General features: G+C 52.2%; 2 protein-coding genes across 4 annotated transcripts in view; one reads left to right on the top strand and one right to left on the bottom strand.

Moving 5' to 3' along the window:
* Nucleotides 1–6,100, top strand: part of FAM234B (family with sequence similarity 234 member B) — a 39,928-nt gene extending 33,828 nt beyond the window's left edge. The window contains exons 11-13 of the mRNA XM_045293261.1: nucleotides 829–946; nucleotides 2,504–2,724; nucleotides 3,271–6,100. Coding sequence (XP_045149196.1) covers nucleotides 829–946; nucleotides 2,504–2,724; nucleotides 3,271–3,276 — 345 coding nt within the window. The 3' untranslated portion in view covers nucleotides 3,277–6,100. The remainder of the gene's footprint in view (nucleotides 1–828; nucleotides 947–2,503; nucleotides 2,725–3,270) is intronic.
* A 1,641-nt stretch (nucleotides 6,101–7,741) lies between these two features.
* Nucleotides 7,742–24,384, bottom strand: part of GSG1 (germ cell associated 1) — an 18,347-nt gene continuing 1,704 nt past the window's right edge. Inside the window, exons 2-6 of one of the 3 annotated variants that reach the window (XM_045293271.1) lie at nucleotides 14,361–14,682; nucleotides 13,344–13,391; nucleotides 11,627–11,771; nucleotides 10,355–10,489; nucleotides 7,742–8,121 (exon numbers count right to left, since the gene is read on the bottom strand). In XM_045293271.1, coding sequence (XP_045149206.1) covers nucleotides 7,773–8,121; nucleotides 10,355–10,489; nucleotides 11,627–11,771; nucleotides 13,344–13,391; nucleotides 14,361–14,682 — 999 coding nt within the window. In that variant the 3' untranslated portion in view covers nucleotides 7,742–7,772. Of the gene's footprint in view, nucleotides 8,122–10,354; nucleotides 10,490–11,616; nucleotides 11,775–13,343; nucleotides 13,392–14,360; nucleotides 14,683–24,384 lie in introns of all 3 variants that reach the window. The other 2 variants (XM_045293269.1, XM_045293270.1) reach the window with 2 other exon arrangements.

Genomic DNA, 24,384 nt, shown 5'->3' with positions numbered 1-24,384 from the left:
GGTGGAAGTGAAATTGTCAGCTTCCTGCAGGCAGTTCTCCCAGAGCAGACTTCTTCCTCCTGGGAAAACTGTCAAAGCCGAGGTGGTATTCCCCCCTCAGGGGCACCATCGCCCCCACTGGGAGATACCCGGGAGGCTTGGAAGAGCAGCCAACTGCTCCCCAGGGTCCAGTCGAGTATTTCAGAGCTTGGACAGCTGGGCAGCTTTGCAGACAGCAGATAGCCTTGCTATCTGACTTACTGGGTAAAGGCTGTCCCCACGTGTGTTTCCCTTTGCTGTGGGGACGGGGACAACACTCAGGCCTGAGAATGTCTGCTCTATATTTGATGATTTGCTCCTGCTTGATGAAAGTTGGGCATAGTTCCGGCACGGATGAGATTTCTGTAATTTTGAGCCCAGTGGGGCCTGCAGCCGGCCTTGGGGCCCAATGAGAGCAGCTGTCTTTGCCTGGTTCTGTTTTCAAAAATAGCCTGTGTCTCCACAGCCTCCTCTGCCCCGCCGGACGGGCAGCCATGGCTCCAGAATTCATTTTGGCAGCCGCCTGGGGGGTGTGTGGGTGTGGGCGGGGATGTGCAGAGGGCTGTCTCCACGTGGCATTTCTCCTCCCAGGTACTCCTTGCCTCCGCTGTTAGTGAGAGAGAGTGGTTTGAAGGCAGGGTCAAGCAGTGCTTGAGTTCTCTGCCACATGCAGCTCTGGGACAGGCAGCGTCTCCCGACTCCTGGAGGAGTCTTGCTGGGGAGTCAGGATCCGGTGCCCCTGGCGATGAGTGGTGGGCCTGGCCCGGTGGCTGAGTTCCCTCTGCTCTCCCTCTTGGCTCCTCCTCGTAGGACAGCACCACAGGAACCAGGCCCCCCAGCCTTCATCGCCTCTACCTCCTGCACCCCGCGTTCCCCTCAATTCTTCTGGATCTGGCCAACACCACCGACACAGTGACAGCCTCTCAGGGTGAGTTTCTGCGACGGAGCCCCTCCCCACAGACCCAGGGACTTGTGCACTGGCTGCGTGTGAGGTACGGTTGCCTCCAGGGCGAGTGAGGTCTTTGCGTGGGAGGCATGGCCACCCCTCAGAGAGCGTCCTGAGAGGTGAGGGTGGGCATTCATGCAGCAGACACTGAGCGAACACCGAGCACACGCCAGGCCCTGCACCTGGGGCGAGCCTGGAGAACCGAGTAAGGTAGCCCTTGGCTCTGCAGGAGCTTTAGAATTTGGAATCGAGGTCGAGGGATTTGGTGAAGGAGGCAGAATATGTCTGTCAGGCCATTGATTCGGGCTCAGCGGAGGCTTTCTCTCGAACAGTAAAAGCAAGCATGCCCGTCGCTGGGAAACTGGAGTCAGCAGAAGCCTTGGGGAAGAGAAGCCTCCCCTCCATTCACGCACTAATGAGGACTGTTAGGGGCTGCTTGTCTGCTCTGTCCCATCTAAATGATGTTGCCCTACGACATTGGGATCTTCTCTTGAGTACCCTTATTGGAGGAAACCAAAGCCCTGGGTACCACCTCCCCCAGAGACTGGTCCCTGCCTCGCGTGACTCAGGGAGCATGCTGTTCTTGCTGCGAGCCGAACTGGACGGGCCATTTCCCTTTACTCTGCTCCCGTTCTCCGGCCACTCAATGACTCACTGGCTGTCCACGTCACTGCAGTCACAACCTGTGAGACTGTCAGCACCTGGCTCGGTGCTCCCAGTTTATTGGGCTCCACTGGGAAGAATGGCTAGCCTCAGGCTGTAGGTGCACCTGGGTGTGGCGGAGAGCTGGGGGCAGGTCCGTTTGCGGAAGCCTGGGCATGGTGTCGATGTACTGTTTTCCAGTATCAGCATACCATGCTATCATCCATTCAACGTTAAAGGATGGTAAGATTCTCGAGCCATTCTTATTAATAATTCTCGCCATAGAGCTGAGGCGCAGTCAGTGCTAGCTGGGTGCGTTGCTCACGTGACCGAACATCCAGGGTTTTCCAGCTTTCTAGTTTGTTGGTTTTGCCCTTTGAAAACACTGCGTCTCGTAGTTGACACATCTTCTCGTGTCCTGAGTTGAGGCTCTCTTGGAAGGCACTCTGGGGAGGTCATGTGCAGAGCTGGAGGAGACCAGTAGGCTGCTCCGTCTGCCTCCCGCCATTCACCCCTCTCTCTGCTCCCGCTCCAGCTCAATGCCTTGCAGTTACTACAAAGAGAAAACTCTGCCATTGCGTGGCCTCCAACCACTGGCGACCTCATGCGTCAGAGTAGAGCTGTGCTCCCCAGGGTGTTTGGTGGCTGGCTTTCCGAAGCAAATCACTGGGCTTCTCCCTAACCTCTGAATGGGCTTGAAGCTTTGGTCTTTGGTGATCAGCTGAGCTCTCTGTTTGCAGTCCCAAGGGACTCCTTGCATGTCTTAGGTGCTCAGTTACTTTCCTGTCTCGGTGAGTAACTGCATAAATGAATGTGTGAATGTAGTGGCGGGACTACACCACTCTTGTCAGTGGATGGCATCTGCCCTGGTTAACTGCTTTTGTTTCCACCCCTCAGTTGGCATCAACGACCTCTGGAAAGATGCGTTTTATGTCACCAGGACAACAGGGCAAAGGTCTGCAGGCCATTTAGCGCCCTTGGTGGTCAGCAAGCTGAGTCTGCGGTGGGCACTCATGGAGGGCCAAATGGTTCAGCTGAAGGAGACCACGCCGAAGATTGGCCGTGGGGAGTTGCGGAGATTCCTCTCTAGGATCAAGTTCGTGGATTCTCCTTATCAGGTGAATAGCTTCTGAGAGACTTGGTTGCTCTTGAAGGCTCGGGACAAATGCCAAGGCCGACTTTGCTCTTTAGACAGCGGGGAGCAGAGGGGGGTTCTTAAGCCGCTGGGAGGTAGATCACTGTTTCCCAAGTTTTCAGCTGGAAAGGGTACCCTCTCTCATAGGAGGCGTTTGGGAACGCGGGGTCAGTGTTTTTCATTGTGCAAACCACTGACAGGCTGGGTGTGACTGGACCGGTCTCTTCGGGATACAAACCGGCCATGCTCACCTTGCCAAGAATCAGTCATCCTCAAAATGCCCACACCACCCCCGGCTGTGGTCTGCTGTGGCCGAGGTCAACGTCCAAGAATGGATCTAGGAAAAGATTAGGTCTCTGGGCTTCTCTAGAGGGCCACTTACACCCTGTTGGGACAAGACCAAACAGGTCATTTTTCAGAGGGACCTTCTGGGCCTGTAGGCTTCTTCCGTTTCTTCGAATTGTCTTTGAAAGTGTCTACCATGAAACAAAACAAACAAAGTCACTGACATTTCCACCTTTTCCCCTAGGCTTAGTGTGATGGACTCCTCGGTTTCCCGGGAGGCGAGTGGCACGAGCCTGTCTGTTCGGTAGCGACGGCGGGTCTTTGGAGGGAAGGAAGGCGCAGCCTCGTCATTGGCGCGCCTCGGTGGGCTGCGAAGCCACGTGGGAGGCACGCTGGGATTCTTGGACCGTGGCACGATCCGTTTGGCTGGGGCAGCTCACCTACCTTTACCGTCCCCACATGGACCCCCAGCCTTCCCCTCTTAGGCACCTTGCGGAGCCTTGGCACAGTGGTTATGTTCTCGCCGCTAACCTCAGGGTGAGCACTTTGAACCCGCCAGCAGCTTCTCGGGGAAAGATGTAGCAGCAGTCTGTTCCCAGAAAGATATTTGTCCACCTGTCCTCCAGGTTCACGCTGGGGAGGAGCTGACTCAGTGGCCGTGGGTTGGCGGTTTGTGTGCGTGTGTTTTTTGTTTTGGCACGCTCTGTGGGTGGTTTGGAAATGTGAACTTTGTGTGTTTTATTTTTGTATGTCTAATTTATAAGCTCTTGCTGGGAGATTCCAGTGACATTCTGTACTAGGAGGTGCCCTGTGTTGTTACACCGTGTGTGTGTGTGTGTGTGTGTGTGTGTGTGTGTGTGTGTGTGTACTTCTTCATGCTTCGGTGAAGTATTTTCCGGGTACGTCTTTAGCTCCAGGGATCCCGTTTCTTGCTCTTACGACATCCATCTGGTTTGCATGGTTGTCTAGAGCCGTCCAGATGACCTACCTCTGACATTGAAGGTCATTCTCCGTATTCTCCCCGCCACCGATCTACCTTGGCCACTTCCCAACCTGGGCACCGCCATGAGCCACACCAGCATTCACGTCTCTTCCTTGTCTCGTGTGCTGTCTTCTCAGGCTTCCCACCCACGTGTGTTCTGTGACCCTAAGAACAGCGATTTTCCTGTGACACAGGGAGCAAGAGCAATCGTTTAACTGGCCCCTGGCCGACAGAGTCCCTGTGACGCTCCCTCTGGGGTTTTGATTGTTGCGACAGTCATGGGTTTCGCACTGTGGAACAATGCAGGACTGTGCATGCGCTTGTGCTTCTCTGCCCGAATGAAGGCTGGCTGGTGGGATCACCCGAGCCCGCTCCCCGCATCCCCACGGCTGCTGCCCCACCATTTCCTGAGCGCGTGGCCTCTAGGGTTCCCTCCTCCCTGCCTTCCCCTGGAGTCCTCTTTCATTCAGGGACATTGGGCTTTGCTGGCAGGAGAGCAAAGCTGTTTTTGGACTTTCCCCTTTGCTTCCCGAGTCCAGTGGGCAGCCACTCTGACCTGCACCTCACCTTCCTTGTAGAGCCTTCGGCCCACTGGATTTGAGAACCCCCCATGTAAATAGTGCAACTTGTACATAGTTCCCTGCGCTTCCTGGCGCCCCTTGTGGTCCTCTCTGCCTGAGTCTCTTCTAGATTTGTAGGTCAACGTGCACATAGCAGAAACTCCCTTGTCTGCCGGGGGAGTGCTGCTTTTCTTCTCGAAGCGTTTGAGGCAGACGGAGATAAAAAGCCCCTCTCGTTTTAGCAATGTTAGCAAAAAAAGGGGAAAGCTGACTGGTCTGAAAGTAACAATTTAGAGTGACCATAGAGAGGGATGAATACATTAATTGCCCTCAAGGAGATGGGTTGGTCGGTTGATTCAGTGGCTGCGCTGTGGGGCAAACACAACCACCGTAAGGATGGTGCAGGAGTGAGCGGCACTCTGCCCTGTTTAGGTCGGGTTGCTACCAGGGATGGGTGCCCCAGCACCTAACTCCTAACGGTGTGTGCATGCCCACAAGACAGGAGAGGTGACGGGGCGGTTGGCAGTTGTAGATACAAGCTCGCTACATTTTTGGCCACTTGAGAGTCCCTGAGAGCAAATGTGGTTTCAGTCTCGGGAAGGCTTGAGCTCTGCAGCTCATCACAGACTGCTAGGGGACAGAGGACAGAGCCGAGCGTAGGAATGGCCAGTCTCAAGTTCCTTTCCAGGGTGCGAACCTATTTAGACAGAAGTTTCCTAGAGTCTCGGTTGGCCTAATGCCCAACTCTAAGAACTGATTCTATCCAAGGGAACGTCCCAAACTTTGGTGGCTGGCCTGTGGCCTGAGTGGGCCCCTCAAGGCCTGCACCTAGTTCTCTGCCACGTCGAAGCATTCTGGAAGGCCGCCCACTCTGGGCAGAAGCTAAACTGCCGAGCTGCTCACCGAGGACCCATGTCCACCGGTGTCTTTTGGACAGAGGCTGCTCAGATGCCGCCCGTGGGAGCTAGGAAAACGCCAGTGCCCCCGAGTTCTTCGTGACGCGTCTGCAGACCGACTTCACAGATAGTTGATGGTGATCAGGTGGGTTCTTCTCTTGCTGAGCTCCGTGTCGGCCCAGGCTCCTCCCCCTCGGAGCAGGTGCAGCAGGCGATAGTGGATAGGACAGGGAGAGAGCTTTGCTTGGCCAGTGTGGGCGCTTGGCTTCTCATCACAGCCCCTCAGTCACTTAGCCAAGGGAGGAAGTGGCCACCTTCTTCCCCCTTTCAGGAACAGGGCCCTCAGGAAAGCCCATACAACCACTGTTGAAAAATGACTAATTTGTGCAAAGTCCGTCATTCTTCTCCCAATGTCTGTTTTCCCCCGATCCCTCCTAACCCACCCTCCTCCCAGTCCTCCTCCTCAGCATCCCTTAATGGTCTCCACGTAGCCCCCTGCTGTGGAATGGTGACTCCAAACCCCCTTACATGTGAACTGCTGTGCTTATTGCCCATGTGACAGAAAAGCCCACTGGTGGATGGTCGGGAAACACGATGTGAAATGTGGATGTCACAGAATAAATACTGTGTACCCGACTGTCCTTGTGTGCTGTTCTCATTCTCCTTTGCCTTCAAGGATGGGCCTTGCCCCTGACGGGAGTGTGAATGGGTCAGTGTGATTATTTTTGGCGAAGACAACAGAGAGGTCCCTGGGAAGGGATAAGAGGAAGGTGGGGGCCCTAGAGAGGAGCATGTGCCCTCAACCTGTTGGCTGGGCAGGCTCCTGGTGACCTTTGGCATCTGGAGGACCATCATCCTCTTTGGAAATGCCTTGGTGGTCCAGTTTGGGAAGCGAATGTGTTCCCGAATGCCCCAGGTGCCTTGTTTCTTTTCTCTCAGAATGGCTTCTAGGAGAAGGTGTGGTAACTTTATTAGGTGCCTACCAGGTGGATGCAGGACACTAATTCAGAGCATGGAGGTAGCCCGACCTAAGATCCCAGAGCTCAGAGCAGTTCTTGTTACTTCCAGAAAGACACACACACCTTTGGGAAGTGGAACCTCAATCCCTCTATTGCTAATTTGCTTACCTGTCCTCAACATCCCAGACAAGTGGCCAGATTTATAAGCCCCTGAATAGCAGGGGCCACATCTTTCTTCCCTCCCCTCTTTAATCTCTTAAGAGCCCTGGCGGCATAGTAGTTGCATGTTGGGACTGTGATCTGCAAGGTCAGCAGTTCTAAACCACCAGCTACTCCTTGGGAGAAAGACGGGGCTCTCTATTCCTGTAAAGAGTTGCCATCTCAGAAACACCAGGGGGGGGAGAGTTAGCAGCAGACACAGTTCTCTGTTTACCTGGAGCAATAGGGGAAGAAGACAGCCAGGAATAGGAGAATAGGGAACATGTGACTCATTTTCTCGGTGAACAACTGCCTTCGCTATGAGGCCCAAAAAACTGGTTGGCGAACAGCGCCCACTGCTAAACATTTTGATCCAAGATTTCATAGAAATCCTGAGGGTGGGGGATGCAGAATATAATTTTAAATTCTCAAAGATTTTGTGATGCTATAGAGGTAGATGAGTCCCTGATATTATTGTCTTGGGGTGTGGGTGGGGGTGGGGGACAGGTTAATCTCTATTGCTTACCTCAGGACCTAGAGCATAGCCAACAGTAGGGAGGAAAGGGGAAGCCGCATGTGGGGGAGAGCAGTGAGATGGGTAGTATAGCCAGGTTGCATAATGTTTCCCCCACACTCATGCCCACCTGAGTTTGTAAATAGCCTTTGCAGGCATCCGGAAGCCAAATATTAGGATGGGCCCTAACTCTGATGACTGGTGTTTTTGGAGAGGACACAGAGGAGGTCTGTCCTGTGAAGGTGGGGGCAGAGAATGGCATGGAGTGGCTACAAGCAGAAGGTGCCAAAGGTCACCGAGAGCCAACTGAAGGTAGGAAGAGGCCAGGGAGGACCCTCTCTCCTGGAGCCTGCAGAGGGAGCACGGCCTCGCTGACACCCGGCTCTCAGACTTCCAGCCTCGCCAACTGGGGAAGTCCATTGTGTGCCTGCACTGAGGTTCGCCCTAATTTGTGACGGCAGCCACAGGAAGTGCACACGGGGGTTGTGGGGCGGAGGGGACGTGAGACAACGAACGCTCTGACGGAGAAGGGGCCCGTTGGGACTGGACTGTAGGAGTCACTGGCTGTGAGGCCGACCATAATCAAGAAGCAGACTGAGGCGTAGCCCAGGTGGATAACAAACATGTCAGGGAGGCCTTAGCCTGCTCTCCACACCCGCTTATCCCTAAGACCGTGCTCCTGCACCTGGGACCCAGCGCCCTCTTCCATCAGCCCCTGGCAGGTCTCGTGCTGCAATCCCTTGTTCTGTAGCTCGGAGGAGAAGTCAACTCCGTCTGAGATGGAGCGGCAGCTGGCCAAAGGTCCCTGTGGGCGGGCTGCAGGTGACAGCTGCTGAAGGAAACAGCACTGGTGGTGAGTGAGGCAGCCCAGGTTTTCTTTGAAGCCCTTGCTGTGCCTGCACTTGAACTTCAGCACCATCCTCGTGTACACGTTGAAGGCGGTGACCGCAGAGGCCATGCAGCTGGTGAAGGACACCCAGGCGGTGCTAGGGACGAAAGGGGAGAAGATGAAACCCCACCGTGTCCCCCTTTCAGTAGACCAGGCCAGTGCCCATTAGAGCCTGAGGGACGTGAAGTGCTTCTCCTCCGTGTCTTGGATCAAGAACTGAGGGCCAGGAGGCTTAAATTGGCCTGTTTTAGGAGGGCATGAAGAGCCCTGGTGGCATAATGTGCTATGCATTGGACTGCTAACTTTAAGGTCAGCGGTTCAAATCCATGAACTGCTTTGTGGGAGAAAGACGAGGCTAGCTACTCTCTTAAAAATAAGCCGTCTGGGAAATTCACAAGGGCAGTTCCACCCTGCACGATAGGATAGTTAGGAGTCAAAACAGACTCGATGGCAATAATTCCTTTTTTAGGTACTCTGAATATTTTGTAATAAGCGAAAGTAACTCAGATGGGGGGGGGGTGGTTAAGGAATTGGTGCGTTATGGAGTGCTGCGCCTTTATAATCTGTGTTTCCTCTTAATAATCTCCCAAGACTCCACAGAGCCCTCGCCTTCAGCTGTACGCAGGGGGCTTAGCCTCATGCAATGACCATCATCTCCCACGCACCCCACCCCCATGGCCCCCCAGACACACGCTCCAGCAAAACAGGTCTTTCACTCAGATACCAGAAGAATTGCCCTCTCCCTCTACCCTCTGTTTAGAGCAGGGGTCCTCACACTTTTTAAACAGGGGGCCAGCTCACTGTCCCTCAGACCGTTGGAGGGCCAGACAATAGTTTAAAAAAAAACTATGAACAAATTCCTATGCACACTGGATGAGTCAGCTGCTAAGCAGGACAGGCAGTGGCAGCAAAAACACCCGGCAGGCCGTATAAATGTCCTCAGTGGGCTGCATGTGGCCCGCAGGCCATAGTTTGAGGACCCCTGGGTTAGAGGGTAGCAGCATTGTTAGGGGGCCTCCAACAGGTGCCTCTGAGGTGTGTCACAGCTTGCACCAGAGGGGTTTGCTCAGGTGAAAGCCAATGTGGCCCTTGGCTTAAGTTTATAATGGGTGGGAAAGACATGAAATGAGGGGGATGGGGGTGGGGGGAATGCATAAATTCAAGACAGACACGCCAGGGAACTGTCAAACACACTCCTCAAAACTTGAAAAGCCAAACCCCTAATCCTCCCCATAGTTCTGGGAAGTTCAGAAAACAGGAAGTTTTGTGAGGTTAGTTAGGGATTCCATGAGGCCAAGTGCTGGTTAACGCCAGGCTACATGCTGGTCCTGTCTGTTCCTATCTGCTGCCCCTGACAAATGACCGAGCAGCCTGCCTCGCAGCCACATGCTTCCCAGGGAGCCTTGTGTGTGAGCGAGGCACTGTGACGCCAAGGTGAGAAACTGGATCTGAAAAGTGGGCTGAGCCCATGTGGTGGCTGCGCCGGAGGAGCCAAGCGGAATCGCACCACTGGTGGGGAACCGTGAACATGGGTCTCAGGAAAGACATCCCAGGAAAACACCGAACCAAACCGAAAGAACCAGCTGCATAGGTGTCCATATCGCTTTCATTAGATGGCCATCCAAGGCTGAATGGGCAACTGTGCTGCCAACGAGAGCATCCAAGTCCCGCATGACAGAAGAAAATGAGCAGCTCTGGGATGCTGAGAAAGTTCAGCTTGAGAGAGAGAGAGAGTGTGTGTGTGTGTGTGTGTGTGAGAGAGAGAGAGAGATGGTTGCTGCTTCCGGCTTTCTATGAGGAGTCTACAGTAACTGGCTGTGGTAGGGAAAGTTGTTGCTAAAAGAATGGAATTAGGGGAAGTTTAGAGTACTTCTTTAGAGGAGACTGAGCCAGTCACAAGGAATGCATTACATCCAAATTGTAAGGCTAACTCCCACTTTCTCTGTTCACCATTGCCTTGAATCATGCAGTGTAACTATAAGATACAAAATTTTATAGTTATAAAATAACTATAAAACAAATCCATAAGCCACACGAAGGGATTCTTTTCCTATGCGGAACACAAGCAACAGGAAAAGCAATGGTTAAACAGCTGTATCCGAAGAACAACGGGACCCAGCAACATCCACACAAGCAGGAGGAGACTCCTCCCTGCCCCACTCTAAAGTGCGGGCAAGAATGGCCACGGCCCGATGGCCCAGCCCTGGGTCTGGGACGGAGAGGAGGCAGAAGGTCCTGAGCAAGCCTCCAAGCTGAGGGGAGGAAACGCTAATGAAGGTTGGCTGGGGAGTGGGGTGAGGAAGCTCGGGAGATGCTAATAAGTCACTTCCTAGAAGGCCCAACCATAATTCCAAGCATGTGGCCTCCAGTCCTCTGGACCCAAGTTAGCAGTTGCCTGGAAGACCCAGGAGTACAGCATGTGGGCCGCCATCCCTAGAAGGCCTACGAGGAAACAAAGGCAGAGCCTTCAGACAGGCTGTCACTGCCATCCAGCGGGAGGACAATCAGAGAGCCATCGAGCTTGGGACGCCCCATTACCCACCTACCACCACACTGCCCGGGAGACTGCTTAGCAATGGGAGTGTCTCTGGTTATGTACAACTTTGGGATCAGTTTCCCCAAGTCCCCAGTGCTCTGCTCCCCACCCCCGGTGGCCTTCGTCTTGATCTGAGAGAAGCACCTCTCACTTTATCCAGCCAGCGTCCCCTGGAAAGGCAGTGGGTGTGTCGCAAGAGGCAAAGGTTGAGAACTGAGGAGACATACAACACACCTCTAGTTCTTCAACGTTCCCCCGCCCCCACTACCACGACCCCAGTTCTACCTCACAAAATCAGACGAGACCAGAGCATGGACACTGGTACAGATAAGAGCTGGAAACACAGGGAACCCAGGACAGATAATCATCCCCTCGGGACCAATGTTGAGAGTAGTGATACCAGAAGGGGAAGGGGAAGGTGGAGGGAGAAAGGGGGAACCAATCACAATGATCTCCATATAACCCCCTCCCAGGGGGATGGACAACAGAAAAGTGGGTGAAAGGAGACAGTGGTTGGTGTAAGAAATGAAAAAAAAGTTATCAAGTGTTCATGAGGGAGGGGGTGGGGGGAGGGAAATGAGCTGATACCAAGGGCTCAAGTAGAAAGAAAATGTTTTGAGAATGATGATGGCAACATGTACAAATGTGCTTGACATAGTGGATGTCTGTATGGATTGTGATCAAAGCCTTAAGAGCTCCCGATACAGTGATTTAAAAAAAAAAAAATAATTGTATTGGGAGCTTTTACAACTCATCACAATCCATACAGACATACATTGTATGTCAAGCACATTTGTACATTTGTTGCCTCTAAAGTGATTTTTTTTTTAAAGGAAAAGGTTGAGAAAGCTTGCAAGGAGATCACCTTGTGAGGCGTATCGGGATCCAGTGGGAGACTCCCCATTTCAGTGTGAAATCTCAGACGCCTGTTACGCAGCTCACACTCGCCTTTGGGCGCCTCCTCCCTCCTCTCACGATAGAGACTCGCTCCTTTCAGCTGGCACTGCAAGGGCGTGTGAGGCCAGCCACCTCTGTCCAACCACCTGGGAGGCTCACCTGACAGCACGGAGAGGAAATGGCCACGAAGGCGCTCAGCTTGAGCCCGCAGCCAGGGTTTCCAGTAAGGAGCACGTCCGTTAGTAGCAGGAGGAAGTTGGTGAGCTGTAGTCCAATGTAGGTGACCTGGGCTCCCAGTGATAGCCAGAGGACCTCTCCTGAGAGACCAGAGGAGGAAGGCATGCTCACTCCAGTACTGAACAGATGGACCAGCACAGGATGCTGGCCGGGGGTCAAAGCCTCAGTCTCAGGGGGGAATGAGACGGCCAAGCAAGGAAACGAGCCAGCAACACCACCAAGGGTTGGCTTCTCTGGCTTCACTCCTGAGCTCCCTGTCTGCTCCGTTCCCAGTGTGATGACCAGAGCCCTTTGACTGACTGAAACCACTGCTAGGGAGGTTTGAGAAGAAGTCATCCAATTTTCATAAAATCATAAAATGATACATAGCTCTGGCCTCTTTTTCTTAATTTTGAGACAATTCTGTTTGGATTTCATGCTTTCTCTTCCTTCCTTTCTCCTGATGCTCCCTCCTTCCATTTCACATATGTATTTTTATGTGTGCGTATATATGTATGTATATATATCATATATATTTTATGTATATACACACACACACAAACCAAATTATTCAACCTAGCTACTTGGCAACAGCTAGTGATGGAGTCTGAGCTGCTGGTGGACGTTATCCCAGCTGTTACGTTGACTTTCCCCCAAATGCAGCCAGCAGCCAACTCCAGGAGGGATCTGTGTCACCGGTGGGGCAGAGACGGGAAGAGAAGGACGCGGTCTACAGGACAGGCAGTCCCGGGGATGAACTTCCTTCCAACTCGTACAACTCGTAGTGAGGCACCACCGCCTGAAAAGCCTATTCTCTACTAAGCAGCTGAGGTATTTGTATTAACACCTGGCTCTGCTTGGTGGCACATATAAGGACATTATTAGCATCCCTCTATAAGTTATTTTTCTATTATGTTCAAAATGTTTTAGTGTATTTCACACCACGTACAAAAACAAACTCAAGATGGATCAAAGGCCTACAATGTACAACCTGAGAACTCTCAAAGTTGTCCCTGGAAACGCAGGGACAAGCCTAGGGGCCCTGGTGAGTGGCATGGAGACACCAGCAAACAATGACACCCACACAGCAGAAGACAAACGACTGGGTGGGCCGTCTCCAACATGAGCCACTGAGTCAGACGACTTTCGCCCAAGAGTCAAAGGAGAAACCACCGACTGGGAAAAAATTGGGCAGTGACATATTAGACGAGGGGCTCGTCTCTAAAATGTTCAGAAAACATCAGCACCTCAACAAGAAAAGGACAACTCAATTAGAAACTAGGCTGAGGGCATGGACAGGCGCTCCATTGAAGCGGGGAATGATTCTTTAGTGGGTTTTGGGTTTCTTTGTTTTGGGCATAGAAAGGCATACTGTATACAATACACTAAGACACACATTTCAACTAGGTCTAACTATTGCAACTCGGGCAAATTTAACAGACAGGCTGAGGCACAGAACTTGTTTGTAATATCAAGACTGTTTCTACACTCCAATCACGAGGCACCCAAGTAACACCAACTGCCTTCTTCATCAGACTTCATACTTGCCACAGCCCCAAGGGAGGCGTGGGGTGGTGGGCAGAGCCTGTCCTATTAACCATTCCTTCCAAATCAGAAAGTCGGGGGACGGGGGCCTGGCAACCTGGCCCTTTCCAGAAGTCCGGCCTTACCTCTCTCGGCTGGTGGTGTGAGTTCACTGAAGCTTCGGCACCTTTCCCCTGAAACAGATACAAGGTGCACCTTCAGGGAAGGCCTTATCTGTGGCAGTAGGGAGGAAAGCCTTCCCCAACCCCATACCTGGCTCTGTCCCTTTAATCTGGATCATAGGTAGTGTCAATACATGTGTCTTTGAAAGCGGGCGTCACAGGCTAGAGCCATCCAGATGAATTTCTTTCCTCCCCATTAGTGGTCACGAAGAGCAAAGCCCCCCCCCACCCCAACCCTCCGCGAGTGCCCGCATCGAGAAATGTTCCCACTTCCTCTACCCGGAAGCGTTCACAATCCCACCATTAACCAGTCGATGCCTTTTGAGCTTCTGGAAGGCCTGGCTCTAGTTGGTTCCAGGCCTGGCGTTGGAGACGTGCTCCACAAGTGAAAATACACATCCTTTGACGTCCTCCCTCATCGCCCTCCCAGTCCCCTGCCAGGCGCCCTTGCCAGCGCGCCCGGTGACTTGGGTGCTGCTGTGGGCAGGACTCGGCGTGCTGTCTGATTCCCACCGCCCGCCACCCCAAGGAAGCCACGTCGACCCATGCACGTCTGTGCCCACGTGGCTGGAGACCTGGGAGGGTCTGGCTTCAGCTCCTCGTGGGCTGCTTTGCATGACCTTGCTTCTGTTCCTTGACTTTAAAAATTGCAACAGTGATAAACTGAGAGAAGGCTTCGTCCTTAAGGTTAAGGCTATTTAAACCAGCATGCCCTTTGGATAGAGACGGGCTGACATGCCAGCCGCAGTCTTGATTTGGCGGAAAGAAACCCTATGAGGGAGGGGCGCTGTGTTGAGCCTGGAGGGGGCACGAGGCCCAGCACCTTGGAAGAATGCTCTGCTTCCCATGCCTCCCCCAGCCCCCCAGGCCCCCAGCCCTCAGCTTAACTTGCCCAGCTGGCTTTTTTGCTGCCTGGTTAGGATGCCTTGGGGTGGGTGGGTGGTGGCCGGTGGGGGTCGGGGGGCAGGGCTGGCGTGTTACCTGGCTCTTCCATGGTTTCCTCGTAGGACAGCCACATGCCACTGTGGAAGGCCCGGAAGGAGAATCGGCCATCCCCAGTCTCCCAGCTGTATTGTACCACCTCCTGGGCTGATATGTGGGTGCTGCCCCCATCCAGGGACATCGGCACATCAACGCACTGGGTGGCCAGGCCTTTTCCCCCGCACAGGGGCTTCGGCACCTTCTGTGTGTCCACAAACCATTGGTTGCTGAACAGGGATGTTGTGGCGAGTATGAGTGACCGCCGGTGGAGAACAGCAGATAGGCAGGTCCGCTGACTCGGGGGCACCTTCGGGAACTCCATCTGCAAAAGACAAGCAAGGGCGTGGAGCGAGAGCTGGAGAGTGTGGCCATCTTGGCTCAGCTACAGTTCCCACGCTGGCCCCCTTACCTGTGGCCCCATAGAAGACAAGCTGGCATCTGTGGAGGTCCAGTAATGGGGGTGGTGGGGGTGGTAGGGAGGATAAATAGTAAGTAGCACGCGGAAGTAGAATGCAGAGCATCCACCAGAGGGGGTGCATTTTGATGAAGTTTGCAGAGTCCGAAAGAAGGCCTCCCTCAGCTGACAGACCCTAGGGAGTTTGAGAGGCCATGAACGTGGCCACAGGAATACGATCAATTCCTGTGCCGCTAAGCTGCAGTGATGGAGAGCAGCCGCTAGCTGGCGCCCTCTTGTCCGGCAGCGACAGAGTCAGACAGACAAGGTGCAGCACCACAAATAGCTCTTGCCCGGTCTCCATCTATTGGAGTCATGCCCCTCTCAGGACTCATCCTAAGCCCCATCTCCTATTAGGTCCATGAGAAGCGAGGCTTGGAAAGGCTTCGAGGAAACTTGGTTTTTACCTTCCCCAAGATACACCTGGAGACCTGGGGGATGCTAACAGCAAGGCCAGAAGTTCAGCCCCACCAGCCACTCTGTGCCTCTCTGCTCCAAGGTTTACCGTCTCAGACACCCCGTAGGGCAGTCCTATTGTTCGACTCAATGGCAGTGGGTTTTTGTTTGCTTGCATGCGTTTGTATATGATGCTCTTATCACATTTGTGAGCCCTGGTGGGATAGTGGTTACGTGTTGGGCTGCGGACAGCAAGGCCAGAGGTTCAAAACCCCCAGCCGCTTTGTTGGGAGAAAGGGGAGGCTTTTAAGTTCTGTGAATAGCTACCGTCTTAGAAACTCACCGGGACAGTTCGATCCTCACCTATAGGGCCCTGTGAGTTGGAATTTTGATGGCAGTGAGCTTGGCTTTGTGTATCATATTTATCTGTGGTCAGCTCTTACCTCCCCTTCAATATTCTACTGCCATTAGGTTGCAAACATGTATGGTCATTTTGCATCTAAGACACTGACAGCATGATTATTACGTATGATTTCATTAACCATCAGAGAATAATCTGATTAAGTCAGACTGGCACTAAGCCCCTCGGGATGTCTTCTCTAAGGTTTAGAGAAAGAATCGAGGAAGGAGCATTCGAGCTGATGGTGATGGTGTGTACCCAACTCCTGGTAGAGAAGTGTATGATATGTGAATATTATATCAAGAAAACTACCAAACAGCAAAGTGAAACAAAACTTGACCTTGGGTTAGCGTGGGTAATGGGGGAAGAGTTTTTGCCTAGGAGGCAGTGAGTTCCCTTTAACGGTGGTGGAACAATTTGGAGAGGGACCACAATAACAGTTATACAACAGGGAGAGTCTAATCCATGGCACTGAATTATACATAGATAAGTTGAACTGGTGGGAAAAACAAAGAATCAGAAGCACCCTACACACGTGGTTTGTGGTTATATTTGGGGGGCTTGTTTCCACAGACCGGTGACAGTGAGGCCGACTGACGGCACTGCTATTGTCATGAAGTGGGCTAGAGTCCCCTCCGAGGCAGGTCCGGGTTCTCTGAGGGGAGTGAGTGAAGGGGGCAGGGTGAATGTCACAGGGCCCCCCTCCAGAGCAGCACGTGCGGGCTTTGGGACCTTGAGGGCTGTGGGATGGAGGAGATGGGGCTAAGTGGTTCTGAGAGGCCGAGATATGAGAGATTGGAGCCACTTCCATTGGCTGCCACTGAGACCTTCGGTGGAAATACCTGTGTGTCACCCGGGGAGGTTGGACACCACGTGCGGTGGCATGGAGCAGGGTGGGTGCCCGTGATGAAGCCCTCAGGCAGGGTAGCGCTCCGTGGGCTGAGTGGCATCTCATTCGCTAATGGAGCAGCAGCAAGCTGCCCAAGAAAGTACCCATGACCAGTGCGGCCCTGCTAGACGGCCCTCGGCGTCTGGTCATTCAAGCTGAGAGGACAAAGGAAGGCTACTTAGAAAACGACGAAGAATCAGACAGGTCCACTGTGGTAAGCGGTGGCTCAGAGCCCGATTGAATCTGAGTTAGAGAAATGAAAATGCCCATGCCTTGCACTTTATATTTGTGGAGCCGTATATACCGTTCGATGAACATCCACTGCACAGGAGAGAAGCCCGTCCTTAGTGGTGGACAGACACTGGCTGCCCAGGGGCTCAAGCTGGTGACAGTGGGCCAGCCCTCAAGCTGCTTACTTTAAGAGATGTCAACATAACCGTAGCTAAACGAGACAGGTCCATACATCCATCTTTCTCAGCACCCCAGCTTCCCATTGTCTACACTGAACAGAGAACCGTGTCTTAGAAATACAACAGTTTATTCTTCAGAATTCCCAGGGCCTAAAGCAGGGCATCCACCATCAGTGCCTAGTATTTATGGTGGTAAGAAATAGACAGGGTCCATATGTCTATGCAAACCCGTACACAAAACACACAATGAAACAACTCCTGGGAAGCAAGCCGTTAATATGATTTTTTTTTTTAAAAAAGCACTCGGCAAATTAGCTCCGCCAAGAACTGTTCATCCTTGCAACACTCTTAGAGACCTTGAACTACTCTTCAGACCACACTATTGGGAAGAAGGAAACATCTTATACAGGAGTCCTGTGTTGCAAACACCCCCCTCCCCACCCCCACCCCATGTTTTTGCCTTGGTTTCAGTTATGAACATCCTATTGATTTTAGTCACGGGTGTGTTCCTATGAGTTCTTCTTTCTAATTAGTCTTATCCATTGCTCCAAGAGAAACTGAGCTTCCAGGTAAAACATCATCCTTCATCATTCTGTATAAAAATCAAATTGTTGTAATCTTAGGGTTCCCTTTCAGTAGCTTTATTTCCTACCTTGCTTGATATGTGGGGGCCGATCCACTATTGTAGTAGAGTACCCCCCTACACGCAACCCATTCCTGACGTATTTTCCAGGTTGTTCAGAAAGGGGAATAGCAGGTCCCACCTCAGGGCACAGCCACCCAGCAGCACACCCAGGTGACACTTATTTAAGAAGGGTTGGCATGACAAACGAAGGCTGAGAGAGAGCTCGGACTGAAGCTCAGAGAAGGTCCTTCCAGAGGAGCGGCCACCAAGGACGATGCAGGAGCCCCATGTTCAAGGACACTCTCCAACCCCTATCGAATCATGCTTCTTGTCACAGACGCCTCTACTTCCTAAAAGTACACCCTTTCTCCCCAGGATCCAAATAGCTCTTGATTTGGTAGGGCAAATCTAAATTTTGCAATGATTTCCTGCAGGGGGAGTTGAACTCACAGAAGTAAGAGCCATTAGAAAATCTGTATCATTGCATTGTGTTGCCACCACACCCACCCCCACCCACCCAAGGTGACCCTTTATGCTCCCCAAAAGTGTCAAAGGGTGACTTTGCTGATGCTCAGGGACTCAGATCAATACCAAGCGCATGGGTCCATAACTCTCCGTAACTCGTTTAGCAACATAAATTAACAGGAAAAGTCGGAATAAGCTTAGGCGAACGCAGGCAACAGAGTGATAAGATTGCACCCCTCTTGACGAGAAATGGGTGCTAAATAGCAATGGGATGGGCCTCCTGAGCAAGATGAAGGGGAAGCTGGTTACCTTGGGCAGGATCAGAGCCTTGCAGCTGGTTCAGAAGGACCACAGGGTGCCATCTGCTCTCCAAATCCCTCTGGTTTAATGTTGGAAGAATGAAAACTGCCTTTCCACCCTCCTCCCTCCCCTTCCTGCTCCTCCCTTTGATTTCATACGTTTTTGGGGTGGCTCATGATTAAATGCTGCCTTGCAGAGAACATGGGCCTTTGATAATTGACAATGCAATCTTGGCCCAGCTGTTCTGGGAGATTACACAGCAGCGCGTGCCAGTGGAGATCTGGGATTAGGCACCAAGCAGCAAGGGCCTGCATTTGTAGAGAGAAGTCTCTAACAAGTAACTGATGGTTCCGTTTCTGGTGAACCACCGTTCTCTGTTGCTGGTGAGAATGGAGTGGGCTGGGTTGTGTGGCAGATATCACGGGGACACTGTGGCATGAGAAGTTCCTCTGTCCTCACAGAGGATTTTCCATCTCTTTGGATAAACTCTACTGGTGGCTGGAATGGCTTTCACGGCAGTGGGCTTTCAGTTTGGTGTCTGCAATATCAGGGCTTCGCAGGGCGACAGGAGATAAACTGCTTCCTTGTGCCGTGGTTGGCTTCTACAGCCTCCAGTTGGCATCCTTAGTAAGGACCATTCACATCTCCGTCCACACGTAATGCTGAGAGAGGAGAGGGAAATGGGGACCAGGGTAAAGATAAGGATGTGGGATGGAACCAGACTACTAAAAGCCCAAGCCAGACTGGCTGCCATCAAGTTGATGCGGACTCACAGTGGCTCTGTAAGGCCAGGGCTGAACTGCTCCTGTGGGCTTCCAAGACTGTGAGTCTTTACAGGAGTAGAAAGCCCCGTGAGGAGCGGCTGGTGGTTTAGAACTGCTGACCTTGCAGTTAGCAGCCCAACGTATAACCACAACGCCATCAGTGAAATCCGGGGTCACCAATTTCATGGTTATATTGCATTTCTCCCCCAAGCTTAAATAAACAAATGATCTGAGAAATCAAGAGAGGGTTTGATCACATTTCTTCTTGCTTCTGGTCCTCTGGAAGTCCAGGTTGTACTTTATCTCCTCAAAAATTGTACCAATTAATCAGGATGGCGTTGCTGGAGACACCCTGTAACTGTGGTTCCCTAAACACGCCAGGGACTTCCATCCTCCACAGCCTTACAGATGCACTCCTGCTGCTAGGAAAGCTTCATCTCCTCTCTGGACTTGGGGAGCCCCTCTCTACGAGACTGGCTTAAGAAGTCCCTCATCCCTTTCTCCCTAAAGAACAGCGGCTTCCGCTCTGCCGTCACCACCTGGTGCCTCTCACAGGACATGCTGTGTTTTACTTTAATGGTCTCTCCACTCGATTATAAATTCTTGTCACCAGGGGCCTCTCCTGCTCGAGGAGGAATTTTCAGGTGTGACTTAAAATGGATTCCTCTTTGGAACTTGGGGAAAGATGCAGACTCTTGGACCTTTTCTGAGAGAATCCACAGTGGTTTCTGAGCACAGGCTCGGAACCTGCAGTTTTAGGAAGCTCGTAAGCCACACACCGGGAACGAATACCCCAGATGATGATACTTGTGCGAGCTCATTTGAAGCTTGCATCTCCTGAGACCCTCCTACCCAGTCTGTTTTCTCCCACCCTCGTTTCAAGATTCGCTACTAACCAACTCTTTTCCCTATCTTTATGCAATTGGTTTGCAGAATCAAAGGCAGGCTCCCTTCAAATGCCAGTGTCTGCATAGCCCACATTCTATCCCACAGAGGCTCTTTGGGTAAGGTGACCAGATGTCTCGCTTTTGGCGGGACAGTCCTGATTTTTAACAATTTGTCCCACGTCCCGCGGTGTTTTTAAAACGTCCCGATTTTTGGAAAGAATGCACAACAAGCTAGGGTATATGATTTTTGGCTGCCATGTGGCTATTTCGCCAGGATGTGAGTTTTTATCAATGGTGTCCTGCTTTTGTACCGCTTTACCAATGTTAAAATCTGGTCACCTTATCTTTGGGAGTCTGCTGTCACCCAATACTGTCTGGTCTTCTCAGACTGTTGCTACCAGCAACGATGATAAACATGTCCAGGAGCGATTCCCCTATCACGAGGTTTTCTGGTTTGAGGGAAAATAGCAGGAAGGTTGTAGTCACTTTTTATATTGTCTGTTGGCTTTGAATTTTTAGGTCCCCCTCCCATAAGGAGCCCTGGTGGTGTAGTGGTTACGCACTGGGCTGCTAACCACAAGGTCAGTGGTTCTAACCCACCACCTGAGATTTTCTAGTCCCTTAAAGAGTTACCAGTCTCTGAAAGTCACAAGGGCAGTTCTACCTTGTCCTCTTGGGTCCCTATGAGTCTGAATTGGCCCTGATGGTAGTGAGTTTTGTCCTTTGGCTTTTCCTTGTCCCAAGGGGGCCCCCGGGGGCCCCCTCTCGTGGTGCTGTGGACTAAGCAGTGGACTGCTAACAGAAAGGTCGTGGGTTCATACCTGCCAGTCACTCAGAAACCTTACAGAGCCGCCCTATTTTGCCCTCGAGAGACCTACCAGCCACTCAGAAACCTTACAGAGCAGTCCTATTTTGCCCTCGAGAGTTGCTACGGGGTCACTAGCAGTTGAAACTGCCCGGAGGACAGTTTGGTTCCTTGTCCCACGTGTGGGTTTCTGGTGAGTGTTTTCCGTCCCACCGCTGGGCGGCGCTATTTTCCCACATTTTTCCCTTTCCGGCTCACGCTTCCCCTCCCAGTCTGCTAATGGTGGGTGGAGGGGACTTCTGCTCCCAATTGGCTGTCCCCTTCTTCCTTCTTCTTGGGCCTCCTCTCCTCCGAATTCTTAATCTACAGAACGCCATGTGTCAGCTGCACGGAATCCAGGCCCCGGGGGCTTTCGGGGTCTTCCAGCCACTCCCTCGAGGCCATCTTGTAGGATTGTTTCCTGTTGCACATTTTTGCTGCCAGTTCCAGTTTTGGGTGACTCAATAGATCCTCAAATACTTCCCGTGGGAAACGCAGCTCCACAGTATCAGAAGATACAGTTGGTCAATGTTTCCTGATGGGTTCGGGGCACATTTTTCTTTCCTTAATTGTATCCTTATTCCCTTTCCACCCCAGAACAGTGAACAATTCTTTTCCCTTCTCTGTGCTTACACCCTTCAAATACTTACAGACACTTCTCATATCCCGCCTGAGTCACTGTTTGGCACAGCCTAATGTCTTCGGGTTTTTATTGCTTCTGCTCATAAACCTCACTCCCCGCTGCCTTCAGAGTCTGAAGTTTGCCTGCTTCAGGGAAAGAGGAGGGAGCGGCCAGTCTTCGAGGAGGCCCAGAGGCGGATTGAGAGGGAAGCTAATGAAACTTCAGCTTCATGGCCTTTTCCTTACTCGGGCCCCTTCTTATTTGTGCCGATAGCTCTGTATTTGTTCTTCTTAACAAGGACCTCCAGAGTGATGGTCTATTAGTCCTCCGCAAAACCTGGCCCCACCCCTTCGGAGGATGTACATGAGAATGAGTGATTGGCCGCCTGGCCCTAGCTTAGCTGGAACCAGTCTTGAATCCCTTCCCCAAGGACCCCAAGCCCCAACTTTGAATTTCCTCTTTTTGCCTGGCCACAGAAATCAGCGCCCATCTTCCCACTCACTTCCTTTCATTGTAATTTGGGCATGTTAATTTTTTTTTCTCTCTTCCCCTTCCTCTCTTAGAACAGAAAAAAGTAATTGCCAGTCAAGACGGCATAAATATAATTAGGTTGGGCACAGATGCTGATGGCTCAGCACAGACGGGGAGGAGTCCACGCCCCCAAACGGAATTTAAGTTTGGAAGGGTGGCCTGTGAGCAGCTCAGGATCAGGATCACTCCCACGGAGGTGTACAGGCCGCTCCACAGTTATGACATCACACAGCCAAGGGCTGGGACTAACCTGTATTTGCTGAGGTCCTCGGTGGCTATTCCTGGCCCTGTGCAAAGCCACGCTTATGTATAAAAAGAAGCAATGCTCTTGGGACACCCACACAGGTCTGTAAATAGGGATTTAATTTGTTGTTTTGTGAGTACACTGCAGATTGGAGGTGATTAAAACAAAGGGTGAGAAGATAGTGCTTGTATACCAGATTCCTTCCTTAAATCACCAAGGCCTGGGGCAAGTGACAAGCCAAGCGGGCCTTCATCCACATTGGCATCATCTTTCCACTTGACCTCTTGGAAGTAGTCCCTCTGTCTGCCCAAGGGCCCCGATTCCCAATCCATCCCTCATTGAGTGTCTCCCACAGCTACCCCGGGGGTGAAAGGCTGGGGTGGATTTTAAGTGTTTCTACCAAGACAGGCCCTCTCCGACACCATCCGGCTTCTCCACTCCTCAGTGTGGCAGCATGTGACCTCTTCTCCTGTCACCCACCTCTGGGCTTACTTGTCTGTCATGCTCTCTTGACATCAACTTGCAGCTATGTTTTATTCAGTGCTGGTCCTCAGAGTCTAACATTGGTGAATGAATGAATGGATTTTCTAAAGGAAACCGAAGCTCCTGAATACAATCAGTAGGCCTGTGGGTGAGCGGTAGCATCTGGCCACACGGGCTTCTGTTGCTAGACAAGATGCATGCAGACACGTAGAAGTGAGAAGGGGAAAGGGCCTCAGACACACCCTACACCTTTCTGCACAGCTTCACCCAGCGTTTCAGCCAGCAGGTCCTCTGCCGACGCATTTCCTCGCTCCTTCCTGCTTCTCCGGGAGCCCAGCCCAGAAGACAGCTGTCATCTGATGAATCTGCTTCCTCTCTGGTCACCGAAACCAAGATACCAATGGAGTGCTCCAAAGCCAATGACTTGCCCTGGGATCATCTTTAAACCGTAAACCAAAACTACCCCTTGAGGTCACCTTAAAACAATCATAGTTTAGCTAAACTGGTAAAAAAGGTCGGCCTTGAGAACTACCTTTGGGGCCTCAATTTGACAACGGCAACTGGAAAGATTAGTTAGAAACCTTAGGGGGCAGTGCGTTTATGCTAATGAGGGAAGAACAACTCAGAAAAGGAGGGGACAGTGTCCACTCAGAATGTGATCAATGTCACTAAATTGTGTATGAAGCACTCCTGCTATTGGTTTTAGGGCGTACATTCTAACAATAACAAAATGATGTCGAGCAGGAGAAAGAGTAATAGATTGGAAATACTGTGTCCTATCCCGAGTTATTGACTAGCCTCTTTCGGGATTCCTAGCTAGGATAATCCCGTTTTTTGCTGCTGTGCCCTGGTGGTGCTGTAAGGTTAACGGATGGATTGCTTCCTGCAAGGTCAGTGGTTCACAAACACCAGCTGCTCTGCGGGAGAAAGATGAGGCTGCCTGTACCTGTAAAAACTCACAGCCTCAGAAACTCTACATGGGGGTCCTGGAAGTTGTCAAGGAGCTGAGATGCTGAAGGTCAGCAGTTCGAACCCACCAGCCCCTGGCGGGTGGGGGCGAGCTTTCTAGTCCCTAAAAAGGTTACAGTTTCTTGGGAAGCTCAACGAGGCTTCTAGGGTCACTAGGAGTTGGCACCGACCTGATGTTGCTATGCGTCGGCCTCTCCTGATGGCAGTGGGGAATTAGTCTGTGCTTCAGCGCTACACAGTCACACCATCACGGCACATCGAGCTCGACACGCGGGACCTCCCAGCTTCGGGTCCATTATCGTGGCAGTGGGTTTGGTTTGTGTGGTTTGGGTCCCATGCTTAATTTCGTGAGGCAAAATGCTCACACAATAAAAACGACTCGGTCTCCTTCACGGTAGGAAGAACCACAGAAAATAATTTCGGAGCCTCCCCCTGCCCCGGCCGCTCTCTGGGCTCTCCCTGTCCGCTTTTACGCAGCATGGTCCCGGGGTTTTTGTGCAGGCAGTGGTTTCCAGGAGAGGAAGCCGCCGCCCTGCAAGCAGGCCCCCAGCAGCTGGAGTGAATCAGCGGGGCCGCCACATCTGCACATCCTGTGGGGCAATCGCTCACGCGCCGGGCACGGAGTCCCCGCGGAGCGGGCACCGGGCGGGCAGTGTTGGGGACGCCGGAGGGGGGAGAATCGGTGGATGGTGTGGCCGCGCCAAGGGGCTCGGGGTGCGGCGCTGGCGCCCCTCTCCGCCC

The sequence above is a fragment of the Echinops telfairi genome, unplaced genomic scaffold, assembly GCF_000313985.2.
Source record: "Echinops telfairi isolate 266 unplaced genomic scaffold, ASM31398v2 ScPeMD7_1957;HRSCAF=2489, whole genome shotgun sequence".
NCBI lineage: Eukaryota > Metazoa > Chordata > Mammalia > Afrosoricida > Tenrecidae > Echinops > Echinops telfairi.
The sequence above is the reverse complement of the archived record's forward strand: the minus strand, read 5'-3'. Positions and strand labels throughout refer to the sequence as shown.